This window comes from Pectinophora gossypiella, chromosome 10, assembly GCF_024362695.1.
Source record: "Pectinophora gossypiella chromosome 10, ilPecGoss1.1, whole genome shotgun sequence".
NCBI lineage: Eukaryota > Metazoa > Arthropoda > Insecta > Lepidoptera > Gelechiidae > Pectinophora > Pectinophora gossypiella.
Genome location: NC_065413.1, coordinates 3,568,249 through 3,587,153, shown reverse-complemented (window position 1 = coordinate 3,587,153; position 18,905 = coordinate 3,568,249). Strand labels below are relative to the sequence as shown.

The 18,905-nt window shown below is 41.0% G+C and overlaps 1 protein-coding gene across 1 annotated transcript in view; it reads right to left on the bottom strand.

The window, feature by feature from the left end:
• Positions 1–18,905, bottom strand: part of LOC126370196 (fibril-forming collagen alpha chain-like) — a 20,084-nt gene extending 1,179 nt beyond the window's left edge. Inside the window, exons 1-25 of the mRNA XM_050014959.1 lie at positions 18,850–18,905; positions 13,632–13,836; positions 13,027–13,068; positions 12,710–12,760; positions 11,807–11,938; positions 10,728–10,900; positions 9,224–9,344; positions 8,758–8,882; positions 8,155–8,361; positions 7,802–7,900; positions 7,392–7,688; positions 6,839–7,306; positions 6,345–6,506; positions 5,870–6,067; positions 5,492–5,636; positions 5,028–5,288; positions 4,683–4,816; positions 4,063–4,332; positions 3,710–3,925; positions 3,291–3,462; positions 2,648–2,764; positions 2,236–2,421; positions 1,882–2,100; positions 1,113–1,285; positions 454–675 (exon numbers count right to left, since the gene is read on the bottom strand). Coding sequence (XP_049870916.1) covers positions 454–675; positions 1,113–1,285; positions 1,882–2,100; positions 2,236–2,421; positions 2,648–2,764; positions 3,291–3,462; positions 3,710–3,925; positions 4,063–4,332; positions 4,683–4,816; positions 5,028–5,288; positions 5,492–5,636; positions 5,870–6,067; positions 6,345–6,506; positions 6,839–7,306; positions 7,392–7,688; positions 7,802–7,900; positions 8,155–8,361; positions 8,758–8,882; positions 9,224–9,344; positions 10,728–10,900; positions 11,807–11,938; positions 12,710–12,760; positions 13,027–13,068; positions 13,632–13,824 — 4,383 coding nt within the window. The 5' untranslated portion in view covers positions 13,825–13,836; positions 18,850–18,905. The remainder of the gene's footprint in view (positions 1–453; positions 676–1,112; positions 1,286–1,881; positions 2,101–2,235; positions 2,422–2,647; positions 2,765–3,290; positions 3,463–3,709; positions 3,926–4,062; positions 4,333–4,682; positions 4,817–5,027; positions 5,289–5,491; positions 5,637–5,869; positions 6,068–6,344; positions 6,507–6,838; positions 7,307–7,391; positions 7,689–7,801; positions 7,901–8,154; positions 8,362–8,757; positions 8,883–9,223; positions 9,345–10,727; positions 10,901–11,806; positions 11,939–12,709; positions 12,761–13,026; positions 13,069–13,631; positions 13,837–18,849) is intronic.

Sequence of the window (18,905 nt, the reverse complement as noted above, 5' to 3'; positions counted from 1 at the left end):
GTCTCCAACGTTTTTCCGCTTGCCTAACCTGAAGATTTGACAGGTACAATTTTTAAAGTAGCGACTGCCTTTCTGATCTTCCAACCCGCGAAAGAAAAACCAGTCCAATACAAGTTATTCTTTTCTCGGGAAACTTCCTCACGCTGTTTTCCTTCACAGCTGATAATCATTTATGATCCAAACATGAATTCGAATACTGAAAATCGGGGTCAAATGGATTTAACCCGTGCTGGGATTCAAACTTGCAACCTCACACTGAGAGTCAAGCGTTCTTCCATCTGAACTACCTGGCTCTCAATATTGTCGACTAGGATAAGTCTAAAATATGCTGAACCAATCATGTTTGAAGGACACAGAGTCGACTATAACGACGTTTTCGGGGCATAAGGAGCTGAACTTTAATAACTTTCGTTTACCCTCAATCTAGTAGTTATCTGCTTTACAAAATCTTACCTGACATTCATCCAGCAGAGCCTTATATCTGAGCCTGTTATTGGCCCTGGGCAGGATCTCCGCGTCATTATAAGCCAGCAGCTTCAAGCCTCGCCGATAGTTGTTGGAGCCGGGGTCGAAGTAGCCGACAGTGTTCTTGCAGTGGAAGGTGACGTTCTGGACAGCTGACGTCGACATGAGCTGCAGGTAGGTCAGCTGGGTGTGGTCCGCTTTGTAGGTGATCTGGTGGACGAGACAGTTTGTAGAAGTTTTATTTACTATTGAATATATTATTCTCGAGATAACGAGCTTTTGCCACGTGTACCAAACGACACACCAACCTGCCTGACTTGAACGTTTTTTTTATATAAAGAAAGTAGTATTTAATTCACAGGAACTTTATGGCTATCCTATCGCCGTTGTACCGAGTTAAGAATAATAATGTTAAGAGATTTTAAACAGCGCTTGTACCCAGAAACGGGCTGTGTAACTCTATTGGAGTCACACCACTTTCGCTTTTTCTACTCATCAAAATCTTTATGCATGCTCGCCGGTTTAGAGTTCTCTTGACATGGCCTTCTTATAAAACATCCAGGATTTCATCGCGGTAGGAACGGTGATGGTTTACTAACCCATAGTTTATAAGAAAATCATCAGAGTATAAATGTGTAAGTACTAACGGTAAATCCTTCTTCCATCTCGCTCAGCCAAGCCTCCTTGTCCCGTCCTCGGTACGTGATGTCCTGCGACTGCATGGGTTTTGGATAGATGCAAGTCGCTCCGACGTCAAGGTCGCAATGTACCAAAATTGCGTCGTTGGCGTCACCGCCGTTCGGATCCACCCAGAATTGACCTGGTATTGGAACAATTTTTAAAATTTATCCGAAGAATGATGACATATTCGGCCATCTGAACGACATAAGTTTCAAAATGGACAATGACTTCTCTGACCTGGATGCTTTGGAGAAAAGGTGGAGAGATCGCTTGAGACAGAGAAGGACAGATAGATAGACACAAATCACGTCCGTACTTAATCTTGGTAGATACAGTTTTAAAAAACTTACCAGAAGCGAACTTGCTACTTTACTTGGTATTGAAATTCTAATAAGTTGTTAGCCCTGCTAAACAAAAACTTGGGATTGGAATATAACAAAAAAATCCGTTCTTCAGTGCACAGTCCTGTAAGTTGTCAATTGTCTTACAAATCTACCGATTCAGCATTTGAAATCTGACATGCACTGTAAGTCAGTCATCTGCTCTCATGTGGGTTGTGAGCTCAATGACATAATATAAGCTCATGACTATACCCTAATGGGATAGTCAGAGGGACATCCATCGCAAGATAAACTAAGTACCCACACCTCGCCGAGCGTTGCGTTATACCACCGGGATAGGTGGTGGTCGTATCGCCGTTAGGATCCAAATTCTATGTCGCATCTTAAAACTTACCGCTCTTAAAGGTCGGATGGTGATACTTGATGTCACCACAGGTCTTCGCCGGAGCTTCCTTAGAGCCATCAGGTTTGAGGAATTTGTCCAATGAGACCTTCAGTCGTTCGTACGCTTTCATCACGATTTCCTTGCGTTCAGCTGGAGTCATATCTTCCTTGAAGAATCGTGCTGGCATGTTGGGGTCGTCTCCTAATGGATCTGGACCTTTTACTGAACCTGAGATGATAAAAGAAGAAGTGTTCGTTTTGGATTCCTTTTAATTGTAAATCAAGTTCAAAGGAAAAGGCGGCACACGGTAAAGACGACATTTTATGTGGAATATCAGTACTGTGCCATTAGTGTATCACATACCTTGTTGTAACATAGCAGCGATAGCAGCAGCATCATAGGCGAGTCCCTCCCCGGGAGGTCCGGGGGGGCCGGGAGGTCCAGCCGGGCCGGGGGCCCCATGACGACCCGCGTCTCCGGCGGGGCCTCGCGCTCCGGGGGGACCGGGCGGACCTTGCGGACCGGGGCTACCGTCGCGACCGGGTGGACCTAAGTGGAAAATATGTCGTATGATACATGACATACTTATTATACGTATTGGTATTGGTACAGGTAGCGTAATTTCGCTTGTCAGCATGGCAGACCTTTAGGTTAGGTAAGCGAACTCCGGAAAAAAATACTCGAATAACGCTACGGGATTGAGGAGTATGGACTACGAAGTAATTTTAAGTTAAAGTTTTCATAAATTCAATGAATAACACGCATCGTTACGTACCTCTAGAACCAGGCTCCCCATCTTTTCCAGGCATCCCACTAGGTCCAGGCAGTCCCCTTTCTCCTTGTCTACCGGGGGCTCCCATGAGACCAGGCAATCCTGGCAATCCTGCGTGACCTTTGAGGAAAAAAGAAAGGAACTTTTATTATGTTGGAGTAGGCACCACACAACCAGATACATTACAATAACATTACCGGGTAAGAACACTCTGTGCTCCCCATTTGTTCAGCAAAGTAGTGAATGCCATATGCGGCAAAACTACAATTAGTCACGTCAAAAAAAGCTTAGACCGACAAAAAGCAGACACAAAATAAAAATAAGAAAAAGAAAAATAATGTTATGGCTTAGTCTAGCGTCTTGAATAAAAGGACCTCACTTAGCATAATAGGGTAGTTTCCAACTAGTCAAATCAGTTTCTAGTTACTAAACGTCAAAACACGATATTACTATGGTAAGTATTTGTATGAAAAAACAACCTGTGACGTCATAGAAAAAAGTGACGAAATGTGGCACTTATTATTACATTTTTCTTTATATAATTATTTTATTAATTTCATTATATCACATATTATAATTTATCTTTCACCTAGAAAACTACTCAATTTGCAGTACCTATATTTCATTTAATTAGCACTATCATTACCTTTAGCCCCATCACCTCCTGCCTCCCCTCTTTCACCTTTAGCTCCGTCCAACCCTGCAGGTCCTTGTTTTCCCGCAGGTCCGGGAGGTCCATCTGCCCCCGGAAGACCTGTTTCACCACGCTGTCCGCGTTCCCCGGCAGGTCCGGTAGGACCCGCAGGTCCTGGGGGGCCCTGTAAAATTGTTTGGATTACTGAGTCAAGCAAGGATAAATTTTGCTAATCTAAAAATGAAAGCCATATGAAGTTTAAAAATTCATCTCACTTTTCTTTATGCCACTTTTCTTTTATTGTGAAGTTCATGTAACTATCTAATATCTAATATCGAAGGAAAATTTTACAGTGCTTCGATTTGTTTTGATTTAGGCGTAAGTTTGTACATAATGAAACTACTTTTTAAACTTATATTAAATCTACTTACCATTTGTCCAGGAGGTCCACTCGGACCTGAAATTCCAGGTTGACCCTGAGGTCCCTTATCTCCAGGTCTGCCAGGTATACCCGGCTGACCTTGCTTTCCCGCTCGCCCTTCAGGTCCCATTTCACCCATGGGTCCGGGAGGTCCTTGTAACCCTGGAGATCCTACTGGTCCCGGAGCACCATCAGCTCCTGGTTTACCCGGAGCGCCTGTTTCGCCCTGTTCATTGACAAACAATTACAACCGATAATATCTTTGAATCTCCTTCATATTATGTCAGTGTTAGAAACACGTTGGATATCATAATATTATAATCTTCTCATCAATAAATAAATAAAATAAAGACAAAGAATTACCTGAGTTCCTCGCAATCCTTGCGGCCCAGGCGGTCCGCCCATTCCAGGCATACCACTAGGGCCCCTTTCACCAGCAGGGCCTGGAGGTCCGCTCAAACCCTGTGGACCTTGCTCGCCTTCGCTTCCTCGTTCTCCTTTAGGTCCCTCCGGACCTGAGGGTCCAGTATTTCCTTGAGGACCGGCAGGTCCGGGCCTACCAGTGTCACCGGCGGATCCCTTAGCGCCTGGTATGCCTGGAGCGCCAGCCGGACCAGTACTGCCTTGTGGACCCTGGGAAATAATTGTAATATAATATGTTTATAGATTGATCGTAATATCTACCAAATTCCACACAAAATTGCAGGTGTCTGACCATTTAAATATTGGTAGTACTTAACTTAACTGATTTTCAGTTTCATCATATCTGTCTGTCTGTCCGTCTGTATGTCACAGTTACTTTGTAAGTATAATGTTAACTAAGCATTCAGCTAAAGAGTCTTGCTTATTAACATAGTAATTTTCGGTGCTTTAAATGAAACCTTGCCGCTCATCAGATGGACTCGCTGAATAATAATACCGTGAAAACTTGAAACAAGAAAATGATGCCATTCTTATAGAACTACTAGAAATAAACATCTTACCGGAGGCCCAACTTCACCGGGGCGGCCCGGTAACCCAGCGTGTCCAACTTCCCCCTTGTGCCCTTGCTCACCGCGAGCACCTTTCGCCCCCGCCAACCCTGGTAAACCGCGAAGACCTGGTTCTCCAGCGATACCTGACGAGTAAAAATTTAGGTGAGAGTTGAGCCTCTTGATTTCAAAGTCTTATTAGATAAAAACATTCGAGCATGTCATAAAAACCGACTGAAAGATTGTGTCCTTTTTAACGTGATGTACCATTATTAAGTGCCCATCCCATTAAGGACTACGGAAGTAAGTTTAAGTGTGTTTTTATTTATATGATTCTGATATATAAACCACACCTACCTGGACTCCCGGGGGAACCTTGTTGACCTTTGGCCCCAGCGTAACCTCTGTCGCCCTTCAATCCTGGCATGCCCGTGAGGCCCGGCGATCCTGGCAACCCCGGCGATCCCTGCAGGCCTGGCTGACCTCGTTCTCCCGGGGAGCCTGGCGCACCGGCCTCTCCCGGCACTCCGGGGGCTCCCGGTTCACCTCGCTCGGCGGGCTCGCCTGGAGGCCCCGCAGGACCTACGGGACCTTGGGGGCCTTGTTCACCTTGACGACCTGGCAACGAATAATTATAATAATATATATTGATTGCTTACGTACTTACTACAAAATAATATAATACTTAGAAGAAAGTTTGTATAATGTTTGACGAGATCCATAAAATCGTTGACATTTAATCAAAACCTTACGTTTTGGACTTCGATGTCAAGTTAAGTTAATGTTAAGGTTAGTAGGCAATTAAATTCAGCATCAGTTACCTGGAGGTCCATCGTTGCCAGTAGGTCCGGATGCGCCCCGTTCTCCCTTCTCGCCAGATGGACCAGTTAAACCACGAGGCCCAGGCATTCCCATAGCCCCAAGGGGCCCAGGGTGACCCTTAGCTCCTCGAGGTCCTTCTGGACCCTTAGAAAAAAAATTAGTACAATTAGTAAACTGTCAGAGAAATAATTTGATCATACATTATTGACTTCTAACATTAACTAAATATCGTGTAGTTTTAATTTAATTTTGTTGCTTTCACTTTCGTATTTTTCTTTTTTTGTTTTAGATTCATCTCATAAATTTTTCCCTTTATAAGCCATGTTTCTACTCATTGTACTTTATATTTTTGTTACAAACCGTGTAAAATTACATACCGGTGGGCCTTCAGATCCCTGCGACCCAGCATCGCCTTTCTCCCCCGGAGACCCCTGTGGCCCCGGTTGTCCCCGCTCGCCTAGGAAGCCGCGTTCACCACGAGGCCCCGCCTGTCCGGGCGGCCCGGCCGGTCCAGCCACGCCTGGCTCGCCATCTTTACCCGGGGATCCTGGTAGACCAGCTGCGCCGGGCATACCCTGGGGAACGAATTTGAGTTTTTTTGACATGAAAACTAGCACTAACCGTACTCAGTAATAATCTGGCTGTAAAATTACCCGTGCCCGGCCAGGGGTTGGTTGGTCTTATGAAATTTTTCATTAAGCTAATTAATTCGTGTATTTTACTAAACAACAAGAACATTTATGTAAAAACACTCCACACGCAATTTCCCTGTTATTCCTTCTCTGGCATTCAACAATATCAACCTTATCATTTATAACAAAGTAGTACCGTAATAATTCAACAGATACTTACTGGAAATCCAGTCGGACCAGAAGGTCCAGGAGGTCCCCTATCTCCAGAGGGGCCTGAAGGTCCTTGTTGTCCCTGGATACCCGGACTGCCATCACGTCCAGGGTCGCCTTTAGGTCCCTGTGGCCCCGCTTGACCAGGGTCGCCATCTTTACCCGGTTCGCCCTGGATGAATTGATATGTTAATATACTGATTAAATAGGAGCTAAAACATCGTCAATCTTTATATGTTTATTAAAAGGTTTTCAATTAAGTAATAAAAGGTCTAGCCTAACAGTTCCTATCTTAAACTACTTACGACGACCGTGAAAAGTGTCGAGACAGAAATTAATACCTAATGTCAGAACATTACTTAAGAGGTTGACAAAAACAATAAACCTCGTAAGGTCACAAGCAGGTGGTTATTTCCTTACCATCTTAACATGTCTAAATCTACTATTAATTCCTTTACAATGCTAGTGTGCCTTTCTATTCAAATTAACGACAACTAGGCTTACCTGTAAGCCTCTGTCTCCAGGACTGCCAGTCAGTCCGGGTGGGCCCTGCAGTCCTTGAGGTCCTTGCTCGCCTGGCCGTCCATCAGCGCCAGGGATGCCTCTTTCACCAGGAGGTCCCGTCTTGCCAGCGATACCAGGCCTGCCTATTGCACCTCTAGGTCCTTGTAGTCCTTGTAGCCCAGGTCTTCCAGGATCTCCAGTGCTTCCTTTAGATCCAGATAAACCCACACCTCCTCTTTCTCCCGGTTGACCTTTAACCCCCATCGGACCATCCGATCCTGGTAAACCCCTCATTCCTTGTAAGCCCCTCTCGCCTTGAGGTCCAACGTTACCCGCAGGTCCTCGCAAACCTCTCTTCCCGCGTTTGCCTTCGGGTCCGACTGTGCCAGGTAGACCTCTAGGACCGGGGGAACCGCTTTCTCCGCGTGGTCCGCTGTCTCCTTTAAGACCTCTTTCACCCGGTTGACCCTAAAATTGTTAAAGCCATTATTTATTGCAATTAATAAAATAGATAAGTATAAAACATTTTTCTAAGTATGAAACAGTAACGTACAGGCATTCCTTTAGTCCCCGGAACTCCAGGATCACCAGCCACGCCAGGAGTTCCTCTAGGTCCAGGAAATCCTTGCGGTCCTGTTGCTCCAGGTTGACCTTGGACACCTTTCTCTCCTGGGATGCCATCTCTGCCAGCAATTCCGGGCGCACCGACGTCTCCCGGCTGACCTGGTCTGCCAGCCTCACCACGCACTCCTTGCACCCCTTGACTGCCTTTAGGCCCCACGGATCCTTGTTCACCTTTCAATCCTGTAGTTCCTGGGAATCCTGGGGCGCCTGGTTTACCAACATTGCCCTGAAACATAATATAGTATGGTCATACACTCTATACATAACAATATTAATAGTAGTAATAGGAACTTACTGAAAAATAATGCTTAGATTAATGAACCCCCCATGTAAACTCACCACAGGTCCCGGTGGACCGGCAGCGCCATCAGCTCCGCGCATGCCGGGGGCTCCGGGGGATCCCTCGCGACCACGCTCACCTCGAGGACCCACTGGACCCTGCCAAGGCATTACATAAACGATCGTTGAAAGATATTGAATGTTAAACTTGACAATAAAGTCAAGTTAGGTAGGTACTATAAATTATTCTCTAGTGTATATTTTTTGCCAATTACACTTATTAATCAATGTCATAAGACTTCACTTAAGTATAGGTATGTATTAAAAGTCGCAAAAGACGTATTACTGTGCAGGAAAAATTTTAATGGGATAAGGTCTACATACTAACTGGTAGAGTTTTATTTTGCACTTACAATAGGTCCTGTAGGCCCCATTTGTCCAGGCAAACCCGTAGGTCCCTTTTCGCCTGGAAGTCCTTGGTCGCCCTTAGCGCCGTCCTTGCCGTCGAAACCGCGATGCCCTTTTAGACCCTGGATGCCAGGGACTCCCGGAGCACCTCTAGGTCCAGTTTGACCCACCGCGCCTGCTGGACCGGGCTCGCCATCTTCGCCTGGGGATCCCTGGGGAAGTTATATAATTCCATCGAATGATACAAGTATTATTGAAAAAAGTCAGTATGTAGGTGGTACATGTTAAAAAACAAGAGCATCGCAACTGCAATAAATAGGATCTCGGTACGTCAACTCAACGCAAAGGAAGTTACCATTATTACTTTAACCTTTGTGACAAGGAAAGTAATTGTGTCATCGAGATAATACATTGTTTTTACCCATTAACCAAAAGAAAAGAATATAAAGTAATAAATACCTAATTCGTTTAAAATACATAAATAGAGAGCCAATTGAGCATGCACTAGCCATTATATTGATGCTTCGTTCAAGTGACTTACAGAAGATAGGTAGGTACTTTCATAAAAATATTTTGTAACAATTTGTAGAAGGTACCTAAATACTTACATCTTTGCCTGGTGGTCCTTGAGGTCCTCTTTCACCGGGAGGTCCCTGTAGTCCGGGGAGACCGGGCTCGCCGGGCTCTCCGCGGGGACCTTGGAAACCTTGTGGACCGGGCGGGCCTTGTGGACCTAGGTAAAAAGGCCTTATTACAAAACCATACTTAGACACTAGGTTTAAACTTTACTGTTTACGAGTCTGAAACTAAAACTTTTTAACTTTACACCATTATATCGTTGCTTGTTTCGGATTTAAGATTCATTAGGTACACGGAAGGTTCAAGATTCGTTTTTTGTATATTATTTATTTTTGTCCTTTTTGTTTGTTTTTTTAAATAGGTACTTACTTATTTTTTAATTGCAGTTCGTATCAGTTGGTATCGACAGTCCACATTTGTGTGATAATAGTCCCTAATAAGACTCTTATTATTTGATGTTTCCTTCACAATTACTGTCACATGGTTGCCATGTACCTTGTACTCCTCTAATTCCCGGGGCACCAACAGAAGCCTGCATGTACTGGTAGGGGTCGAAGGCTGGTCCCTTGTCGCCACCGCCTGATGACGCCGCGAGTTGAGCCAAGTATGCATTTACCTAAAATTATTCATTTGTTCTCATTTTGACTCTCAAAGAAGTAGGCATATTATATGGACATGGTAACCTAATAAATGGCTCACGGTGCAATGAGGGACTTCCCAGGCTACGTTATATAAAAACATTATAGATGGCGCTGTAAAGATGTTTTTCCTTCGTTTAACGGATGACATATATATGCATCTTTTATCTTTTGTTTTTGGGTACAAATGATGACCTTTTTTATTACACCCAGGCACAATTACATCTTCCACCCATTATTATTCTGATCAGAATAAAGAGAAGTATAGGTAGCAATATAATTCTATACACAATGTGATCCAAATATCAAGCAATAATTATTTTTATATATGCTTCTGCCATTACATTGTTTTTTTTTTTTTTTTTGAATAATTATGTACCCGAGTAATGAGAATATAGTAAATTATCACGTTAAATCTTGGAGCAAAGGTTGGCCATTGCTATTCAGCGCGGCAATACGGCGAGCGTTATGGGCACCTTTGCACCGGGAACAGTCAGGGGCGGGTTATTTATGGACTAAGTTTTCTTTAATAATTTTATTGTTAAATTGTAAATGTGACAAAAGACACCAATTGATACAATAAATTAAATATAAAATATGTATATATATAATCATAATAATTTATTATAATAAATTATTTCGTTAAATCTCGACGGCGCCATATATTATATTTGGTGAACGTTCTCTGGATAGTCCTTCATTCCATATCCATGACCTCTCTAGTGTTGCGAAGTCTATGGGCATAGTGAACGAGAGCCCTCTACACCGGTTCCCAGGTGGCATAGCCGAGCCGCATTGTGTGACGGATACGGCAGAGACTTGGCTAGGGGATCTTAAGCTGGATATATGATCCACACAGGATATTTTATTTCTGTCTGCCATACGCAATAATAATAATAATGGGCGACGGTAATTGCTTACCATCAGGCGATCCGTCAGCTCTTTTGCCCTCTGTTTTATAAAATAAATAAATAGATATTTGGCTTGAAGACAAACTAATTAACTCATAATTTATTTAATTTGTTTTTGAACTGTGATAGCCTAAACATAAAAATGATACTTAATTATCTGGCAGGTTGTAGGTATCTGCTGTTTACATTTAGTTTTGGGTATTACGAGTATTATCATTACCTTAGGTCGGAATTCGGTGGGCATATTTATACGTACCTAAAAAAGTCAATTAAGCCGGTGAACAGTAGAAAGGACTCTATTATTATGGATTATCATCGAGTTTAGGTAAATATGCCACCGAATTTCCTACCTATAATTATCAGACAGTTTAGCAGCATGTGAAACAGGTCCTAAACTTGATAAAATACCCCACCTTTTACCTTGGTAAGCATAGCTCTAGGTCAACTTACATCAGGCATAGGTCCAGTGGCTCCGGGCATCCCCGGCGCACCAGGAACTCCGTTGACCCCGGGGGCCCCCGGGGGACCTGAAGGGCCCTCCTCCCCAGGGTGACCAGGAACTCCCCGCACTGGGGTGGTTGCTGCCGCATTCACGTTGTATGACGGTCTACCGGTGGCTGGAGCTATGGAAAGAATTGAAACACCACCCGTCTTATTACAAAATGAAGACTAAATATATAGCACCAGGATTGGCACTATGCTGCTATGACTGCACTAAATTGAATGAATATTATAAAAGGAAGTAATTACTAAGGTAAATGCGTGGACAAAAATAACCTAGATTTTCGAAAATAAGTAGTTATATTTTAGACGATTCACGTTTTGTATAAAGGTTTGGTTTTAATCCTAGTTTTAAAGTTAGTACGATAACAAGCTTAGATGTTTTACGTTTACACACTGACTAAAGAAAGTATTATTTTTTAACAAGGCGGCAACATTTTGATACAAGTCACCAATTTGGACTATTTGTCAAAAACTACTTTTTTTGATAACTTGCTTTACAATTTGATAAAAAAGAAAAAAAAAACATTTATTTATTTTCAATGTAGAGAACACTTATTCCTATATGCTACAATTCGATCACTTCCCAACTATTTAAGAACTATATACTTAGGCAGATATACCTTTATTTTGGCTGTGGAGAAGCGGCACCAGAAACCATTCTCCAAACAATAAAAAAGCTGATTTTAAACATTGAAGCAATTTATAAATAAAAAAGCTATATTGCAATTTTACATTTTGCGCATATAAAAGTAAAATATGCGCAATATCAACAAATGTCAAATGGACGCCACATTGAAATGCATCTTAAAAAGCAACATTGCTAAGAGCAATGCGGCGTTTTTAGCGCCCCCCCCCCCCCCCCCACACACACACACACAAATACTAATACACTTTGAAACCATGTCACACTAACTTTTTTGACATATTAAACCGTAAGTCTCCTTAAATGTCAAATATGACAGTGCGACAGGGATCAAAAGTGGGTACGTGATATTGACCATGACTGTACACACTGAGACCAGTACCTTGGAGACAAGCAGGCAGTACGGAGCAGTTGATGCGGCCCCCGTAACACTGGCAGAGCGTGCAGTTGTCTCGCTTCCACGTCTCGCCCTCGAACCACGCCCGCCCAATGTCCACGCATTTTGGTGTTTGCGCTGAAGAAAAATTAAATAAACTACTTATCGGTACCTTAAACATCATAGCGCACCCCTGATGCCGGGGAGCAGCGGTATCAGTACTGGTTGGAGGCCGAGGAAATGGATTCTGGTAGGGCTCTAGCTAGAACATCACCGATTGAGAAATTGGTCTGTGTACTGCGAAACGGAAGGCGATTGGGGCAACCACCGTTCTACACGCCCTATCTATGGAGTATTGAAGGCGATTACTCCACCGACAAGAGCGCAGCTCTTAAATAAAGAGAGAAAAACATCATAAAAGGGAATGTAGAAGAAAAGAGAGAAAGAAGAAGACCCAGAAGAGCTTACTTATATAAACTCACGCCTGTTTCCCACCGGGGTAAGCAGAGACAATGGAATTTCATTTGCTTCTATCTTGACACACTTCTCTAGCTTCCTCCACATTCATCATTCGTTTCATACACGCGCGCCGGTTCAGAGTAGATCGTACTAAACCTTACAAGAGCTTACATTGTATGGAACATATTAAAAAAAAGGCGAACGTTGTGTCTTATAAAGAAGTTAAGGAATTGGCCTTTGGCAGACAGGAGTGGAGAATGCTACACCGCCAAGAGCGTGGCTCTTAAATTAAAGTTGATGATGAGTTATTGGTGCCGAGCCAAAACTCTTTGATTTTATTTTAGTCTGACAGCCCTGAAAATATTGCCGTCCTTTACTTACGACGAGCGCCGGACAGAGATAAAGCCAGTTTTGTAACTGTCAAATTAAATTAAAATGCTAAAAACTCACGTAGGATCGTCGCCGTCGGTAAGGACGGAGGTCGCCTTATCCCAGGATTACCTTTAAAGAAGAAATTTTATGTTTTAAAAAGGCTATGTTGAAAGAAAGCATCTTGAACATGAATCCTCTTTTGATTGTGAGTATAGTATCAGGGGGAGTTAAAATAGCCACATCGAAGCAATTCATATAAAAAGCAATTATTGCAATTTGACATTTGTTTGCATTGCGCACTTACTTTTATATGCGCAAATCCCAAATTGCAATATTGCTATTTTAGATGAATTGCTTCGATGTGTCCTCTTTAATTTTGTTCTTTGGATACTTACTTGTCGTTACAGATCCTCTGAAGTCTCGTTCAGCTATCAGAGCTGAAAAAAGTAAAATATCGTTTTAATAGTAATTCAACGGCCTCTGTGGTCCAGTGGTTTGAGCGTTGAGCTCACGATCCGGAGGTCCCGGGTTCAAATCCCGGTGGGCATATATCACAAAAAACATTTTGTGATCCCTAGTTTAGTTGCGACATTAAATGCTGAAAGTAAAATGATCCGTGCTTCGGAAGGCACGTTAAGCCATTGGTCCCGGTTAATACTTACTGGTGTAAGTAAATAGTCGTTACATGAGCCATATCAGGAGCCTTTGGCGGCTCAATAATATCCCTGACACCAGGGTGGATGGGGTTGGTATTCCACCTCACAACCCACACGACAGAAGAAGAACTCTTTTTACTGTGTTACCGAATAGACATAATATACTTAGGTACTTACCTACTAGAATATCCCAATTATTGTATTAATTATAAGTATTTATCTAGTTCAAAGCAATATTTTAAGTTTATGCTCTTTACATTGTGCAAATATAATCTTAGGTAATCTCTTTTAGTCGAATCGCCATATAAAAATGAAAATAAAGAAATATTAACTTATCAACATACCATTCTCATCCTCCCCGAAGGGGTTGTAGTCGTCATAGTTGTCAGTGTCGGGGTCCTGCGCCTGCGGCACGTCGTGGACGTCTAGCTCCTTATCTGTCACTTCCTTGCCTGTCATTTCCATGCCGGTCACTTCCTTGGCTGCCGCCCCCGCAAGCAGCAGCAGTACCAACCACGCGCCCGCTTGCCAGAGCATGCTGTCTGCAAGCTGTGGAAGGCAACTCGACCATCAACAATTTATCTTTGTTTTGTTTTATTTATTTATTCATTTTATTTAACACGCCACATGATGGACTAATGTTATGGGCGATAGGCTGATCCCTTATCACCATATGGTTCATCATATCCAGCTTACGACATCGTATCAACAGTGGCTGCAAGTTGTCTTTGATTACTTGTGGCTCTGCCCACCCCATTAGGGATAACGGGCGTGAGTTTATGTATGTGTATGTATGTATTTAACACGCGCTTTAAAAACAAAATAAGTACTTCAATATCGACAACAGCTTTATCGTAATTTTTAGAAGAAACTATACTTTGCTTCTTTGCAGCACGGGCAGTAAAGTAAATAATAAAATTGATTCAGCTGCTGATGGATTCAGAAGGATGGAAACTCCAGAACGATTATCTTACTATGTATAGGGTATAACTCTCTGTCACTGCTAAGTACTACCGATTTTATTTTTTGCTATCTACTTATTACTATTGTCATGATTACACATATTTTAAAAGAAGTTTCATTATCTGCAAGTAGATATCTCAATATCTAACATGAATATTAACTAGGTTACAGTTAAAAGTTGCGAAACGATGGAATTTATATGGACTATTAATTTACCTGAACTTTTATCATCCAAGCAAATGGGCCTATAATTTAAAAGTATTTTAATGACTTAAAATATAATTAAATAGAATTAATACAAATTATTTATCATTCGAAATGTTATACAACTAATTAATTAAGTAATTTAAAAAGTTAGTAAACAGAAAAGGCGGGAACGGAACTGAGAATTACGCGGTGAACGAAACAAATGAAGAACAGGGTTTGACTTGTTCCCCGACTTTTCTAGGAGATTTTGGTTGTGGAAAGAATTACGATGGAAATAAATAAATAGTCGATAAAGTCACCCAATTACAGTGTTTTCTTGAAACTATTTAATAAGTATTGACTCTGTCTTTATATTTTAATTTAATTTTTAAAAAGACGTCTGATATAAACCTCGCTTATGTTGTAATGAAATTCGACATGGCACATTGATGGTGACAAAATCTATAAACTAATTTATCTGTATTACAAAGTAATGCAATCCACTCAACATTTCGTGGACGCGATGCGATACGCAATATGATCATTAACGTCATAAACAGTGCTATGATTGTCAATAGACCTAAAAACAGATTGAGTGCAGCAATCACCGCCGCCGCTTCTCAATTACAGATACTAAAATTTAAGTACCTATGCCAATAGTCAAAACGTACGATACTAATAAACTGCTGTCCCACTGACCTTATGACGTCATAACATCCATCTGCATATTCCTGACAGGTTAAATGGCCAGAAGGCAATTAGTTTCAGCAAGAAATTAAATGTGAATGAACTCCGCCATTTTGGCAATTGTCTAGTGTGAAAGTTGCGCGTGATTTTTAAAGTTGATTGGACTAATGTATTCGTGTCGTTGACTTGATGTGATTGTTGATAGTCTAGTCTAGTGATTCAAGTGTATTCGCTAGTTATAGCTAGGATCAGGGGTTGGGTACGCTAACGAAAATAATATTCAATTAATACTTACTTACTAATACAGAGTGTTAGTGACATCGTAACGAGGGGGATGATTCAGACCATTATTCTGAGTTAATATCAAGTGGAATTTTCCGTCGCAATATTCATGATACTTTTTGTTGTTTTTTTTTTTAATTCTATAATTTTTCGATGGAAAATTCCACTTGATGTTAACTCAAATTAATGAGCTGAATCACCCCCTCACTATTCGATATGATGTCACTTACACCCGTACAAGTACGTGCAGGTAGCTATAGAAGCGCGTATGAGTGTTAGTGACAACGTAACAAATACCGAGAGGGATGCTTCAGACCATGATTCTGAGTTGATATCAAGTAGAATTTCTTTTTGGAAAATTAATGAAAATGTTAGTGTTTTATTTTAATATTTTCAATTCCATACTTTTGCGACGGAAAATTCTACTTGATAACTACTCCGAATTATGGTCTCAATCGTCCCTCAAAGTTTTCGTTACGATTTCACTAACACCCTGTATAATTTCGATACCGAATAAAACCGACAGTGGGTGTAAGTAACAAACTTAACTACCCAGATTCTAATTTGTACTAATAATTTATCAGAACCGTATTCCGGCTGCGTGCTCCATTTTGCCTACAGGGCTAATTTGAATTTATGCAAATAAGATTCTGTGTGTACTTAATCGTAGGTTATGCGTGCATGCGATTTTATGCAAATTACAAAGAATATACAACGCAATGGTGTCTATATATTTCTTTTTTTATTAGGTATATTGTAGGTTCCTACGGATAGTAAGTAATGATGGGCTTAAGATGGATCTCGCTCACCTAGCTAAATAACATAAACATAACATAAACTGCCTATATACGTCCCACTGCTGGGCATAGGCCTCCCCTCAATCAAACGGAGGGGGTTAGAAGCCTAGCTAAATACTTAAATCTATTCACTCCAACCTTGAAAATTGCAGGATTATAATGTTCAGGGGGTCTAAAAGGCCACACTGAATTAGATAATTCATCTAAAAATGTGATTTTGAAATTTTTACATTTGCGTATATAAAAATAAGTGCGCAGTGTTGTAATTTTTTTATATTTGTTGATATCAACAAGTCAAATAGTAATATTTTAGATGAATTGCTTCAATGTGGCCTAGTTAACACGGGCTGCGGCAAGCTGATCCAGTCTTCCACTGTTCGCGTTTTTAATGAAAAGGCGAAGCTCAACGTTGGAGGTCTACGACCAAAACAGATTGACTTATCTACAATTAACGATAGAAACATGAGCTAAATTCGTTTATTCGTTGACTGACCTTTGGTCTAAAACACCAATATTATCTATCTCGCTTGACGCACTTGGAGACTTTTGTCCAGCCAAGCCGGCTTGCTTTCCTGACAAACTGGGTCGCACAGGTACTTCTAGAAAAGGGATTTCGTATAGCAGTCTCTTTAGACGACTTCCTGATTGACCCTCAGCTTCTGATGATCCATGCTCGAGAGATTATTCGACTTTTGAGCTTTCTTGGGTGGCAGATAAATTTCGAAAAGTCGGAGTTAGTCCCGCAAACGTCTCTCCAGTATCTAGGCATTGTTTTATCCGGCCAAGTAGTGAATGTCATATGCGGCAAATCTAAAATAAGTCGTGTCTAAAAAAAGATGTATTTAATAAAGACATTTGCCTAATGAAAAATACTAAAATTGGATGTCTCTTTATAGCTTTGAAAAGTCGTAAAAGTTTCATTTCATTGATTGAGTTTATAACGTTGTAAAACATTAAATTATTCTGTAATGTAGAGTTCGGTTACATTATCCACCGGTAGTGGCGCTGGTGTCGATTATATTTAAAACTTGATCGATCGATGTAATTGTACAGTTTTCCATGTCGATTAGGTACATAATTTTGAACCTAAGAAATTAATCGACTATTCGCATTTTTATTACACCACATAACATGAACACCGCCTGCATTAACGATATGGCCAAACGTTGATTGAAATATCATTAAACGTTGACGTTTCAACGATATGGTCAACTTAAGTTGGCCATTTCATGAAATGGTCGAACACATCATGAAATGGCCAATTCTACGATCTGGCCACGACATATACATATTAGTACTCGTGACCGTACTACACACCTCTGCCTACCCCTTCGGGGATACAGACGTGATGGTATGTCATGTTTATTTTATTTGTAATGTAAATTTTATAAATAGAACCAATTTATCTGTACCTACATTATAAACATAGGATAAATTCACGACTATAGTGCCAATTGGGTTAGTCAAAGGTAATTCATCTCGCAAGAACCACCCTCATTTCATTGTGCTTTCTGTTAGAACAAAGTGTTTGCCGTATCGCTTTCGATCTACCAACTATCCTAAAACATTTTCAAAGTTTTATGAATTAAGTAAGTAACTAATACAGTGTGTTAGTGACATCGTAATGAAGAGGATGATTCAGACCATGATTCTGATTTAATATCAAGTGGAATTTCCTGTCGGAAAATTCATGACAATTTTAGTGCTTTTTCAGTTCCATACTTGTGCGACGGAAAATTCCACTTGATATCAACTCAGAATCATGGTCTGAATCATCCCTCAAAGTTTTCATTACGATGTCACTAACACCTGTATAATTCGGATTACATTACACATATACCCCCCCCCCCCCCCACACACACACACACACACACACATACACATTATATTACCTGTATTACATTTACATTTTTACACGGGTCTTTCTTTTTCACAACCCAGTTCAAATAAAGAATGTATTATTACGAAGTTTTCTTTTGTTTCTCAGTAAAAGGTATTTCATCTCAAGCAAATGTGGCACTAAAAAAGCGAGCTAAAACAATTTTCTTGTTCAGAAACTAAAAGTTCATTTTATGTTTAAATAGAAAATCAGATGTTTTGTAGTGTTTAAGTGGAAAAGTTGGTTGCTGTAGGTTTTAAATGAAAATTCAAGGAGCTGAATCCTTGTAACTGAGAAGATAATCAAATAAAATAATATTTTTGTAGATCACAATTTTCCTTTTTGAAAACTCTCAATTTCTATTTACACATATATATAAGCTCACGACTATATCCTAATTGGGGTAGTCAGAGGTACATCCATCACGAGATGAACTAAGTACCCACACCTCACCGAGCGTTCTGTTAGACCAACGTGATAGATGGTGAGCCGTATCGCCGTCTATAATGGGTTTTATTTACACCACAAGACTAAAAAGTAAGGAACACTCCAGCTTTTCCATAAATCAAATGAAGTTCTCCACCAAAGGTATAAAAAATGAGAATAATCCACTGAAATTGGTAAGAATGTGACTGAATATATTAACAATCCTACAAAATAAGATTCAGTTGATGTACCTATCAACGTGGCACCATGCAAATTCCTGTATTTCCACGTATTATTAAACATTTAAGAAGCAAAAATATAATACAGTTTAGTTCCACTAACCTGTGTGGTCTGGCGGTAAGGGATGCGCGGCGCGGGCGCCGCGACGAATGCGCAGC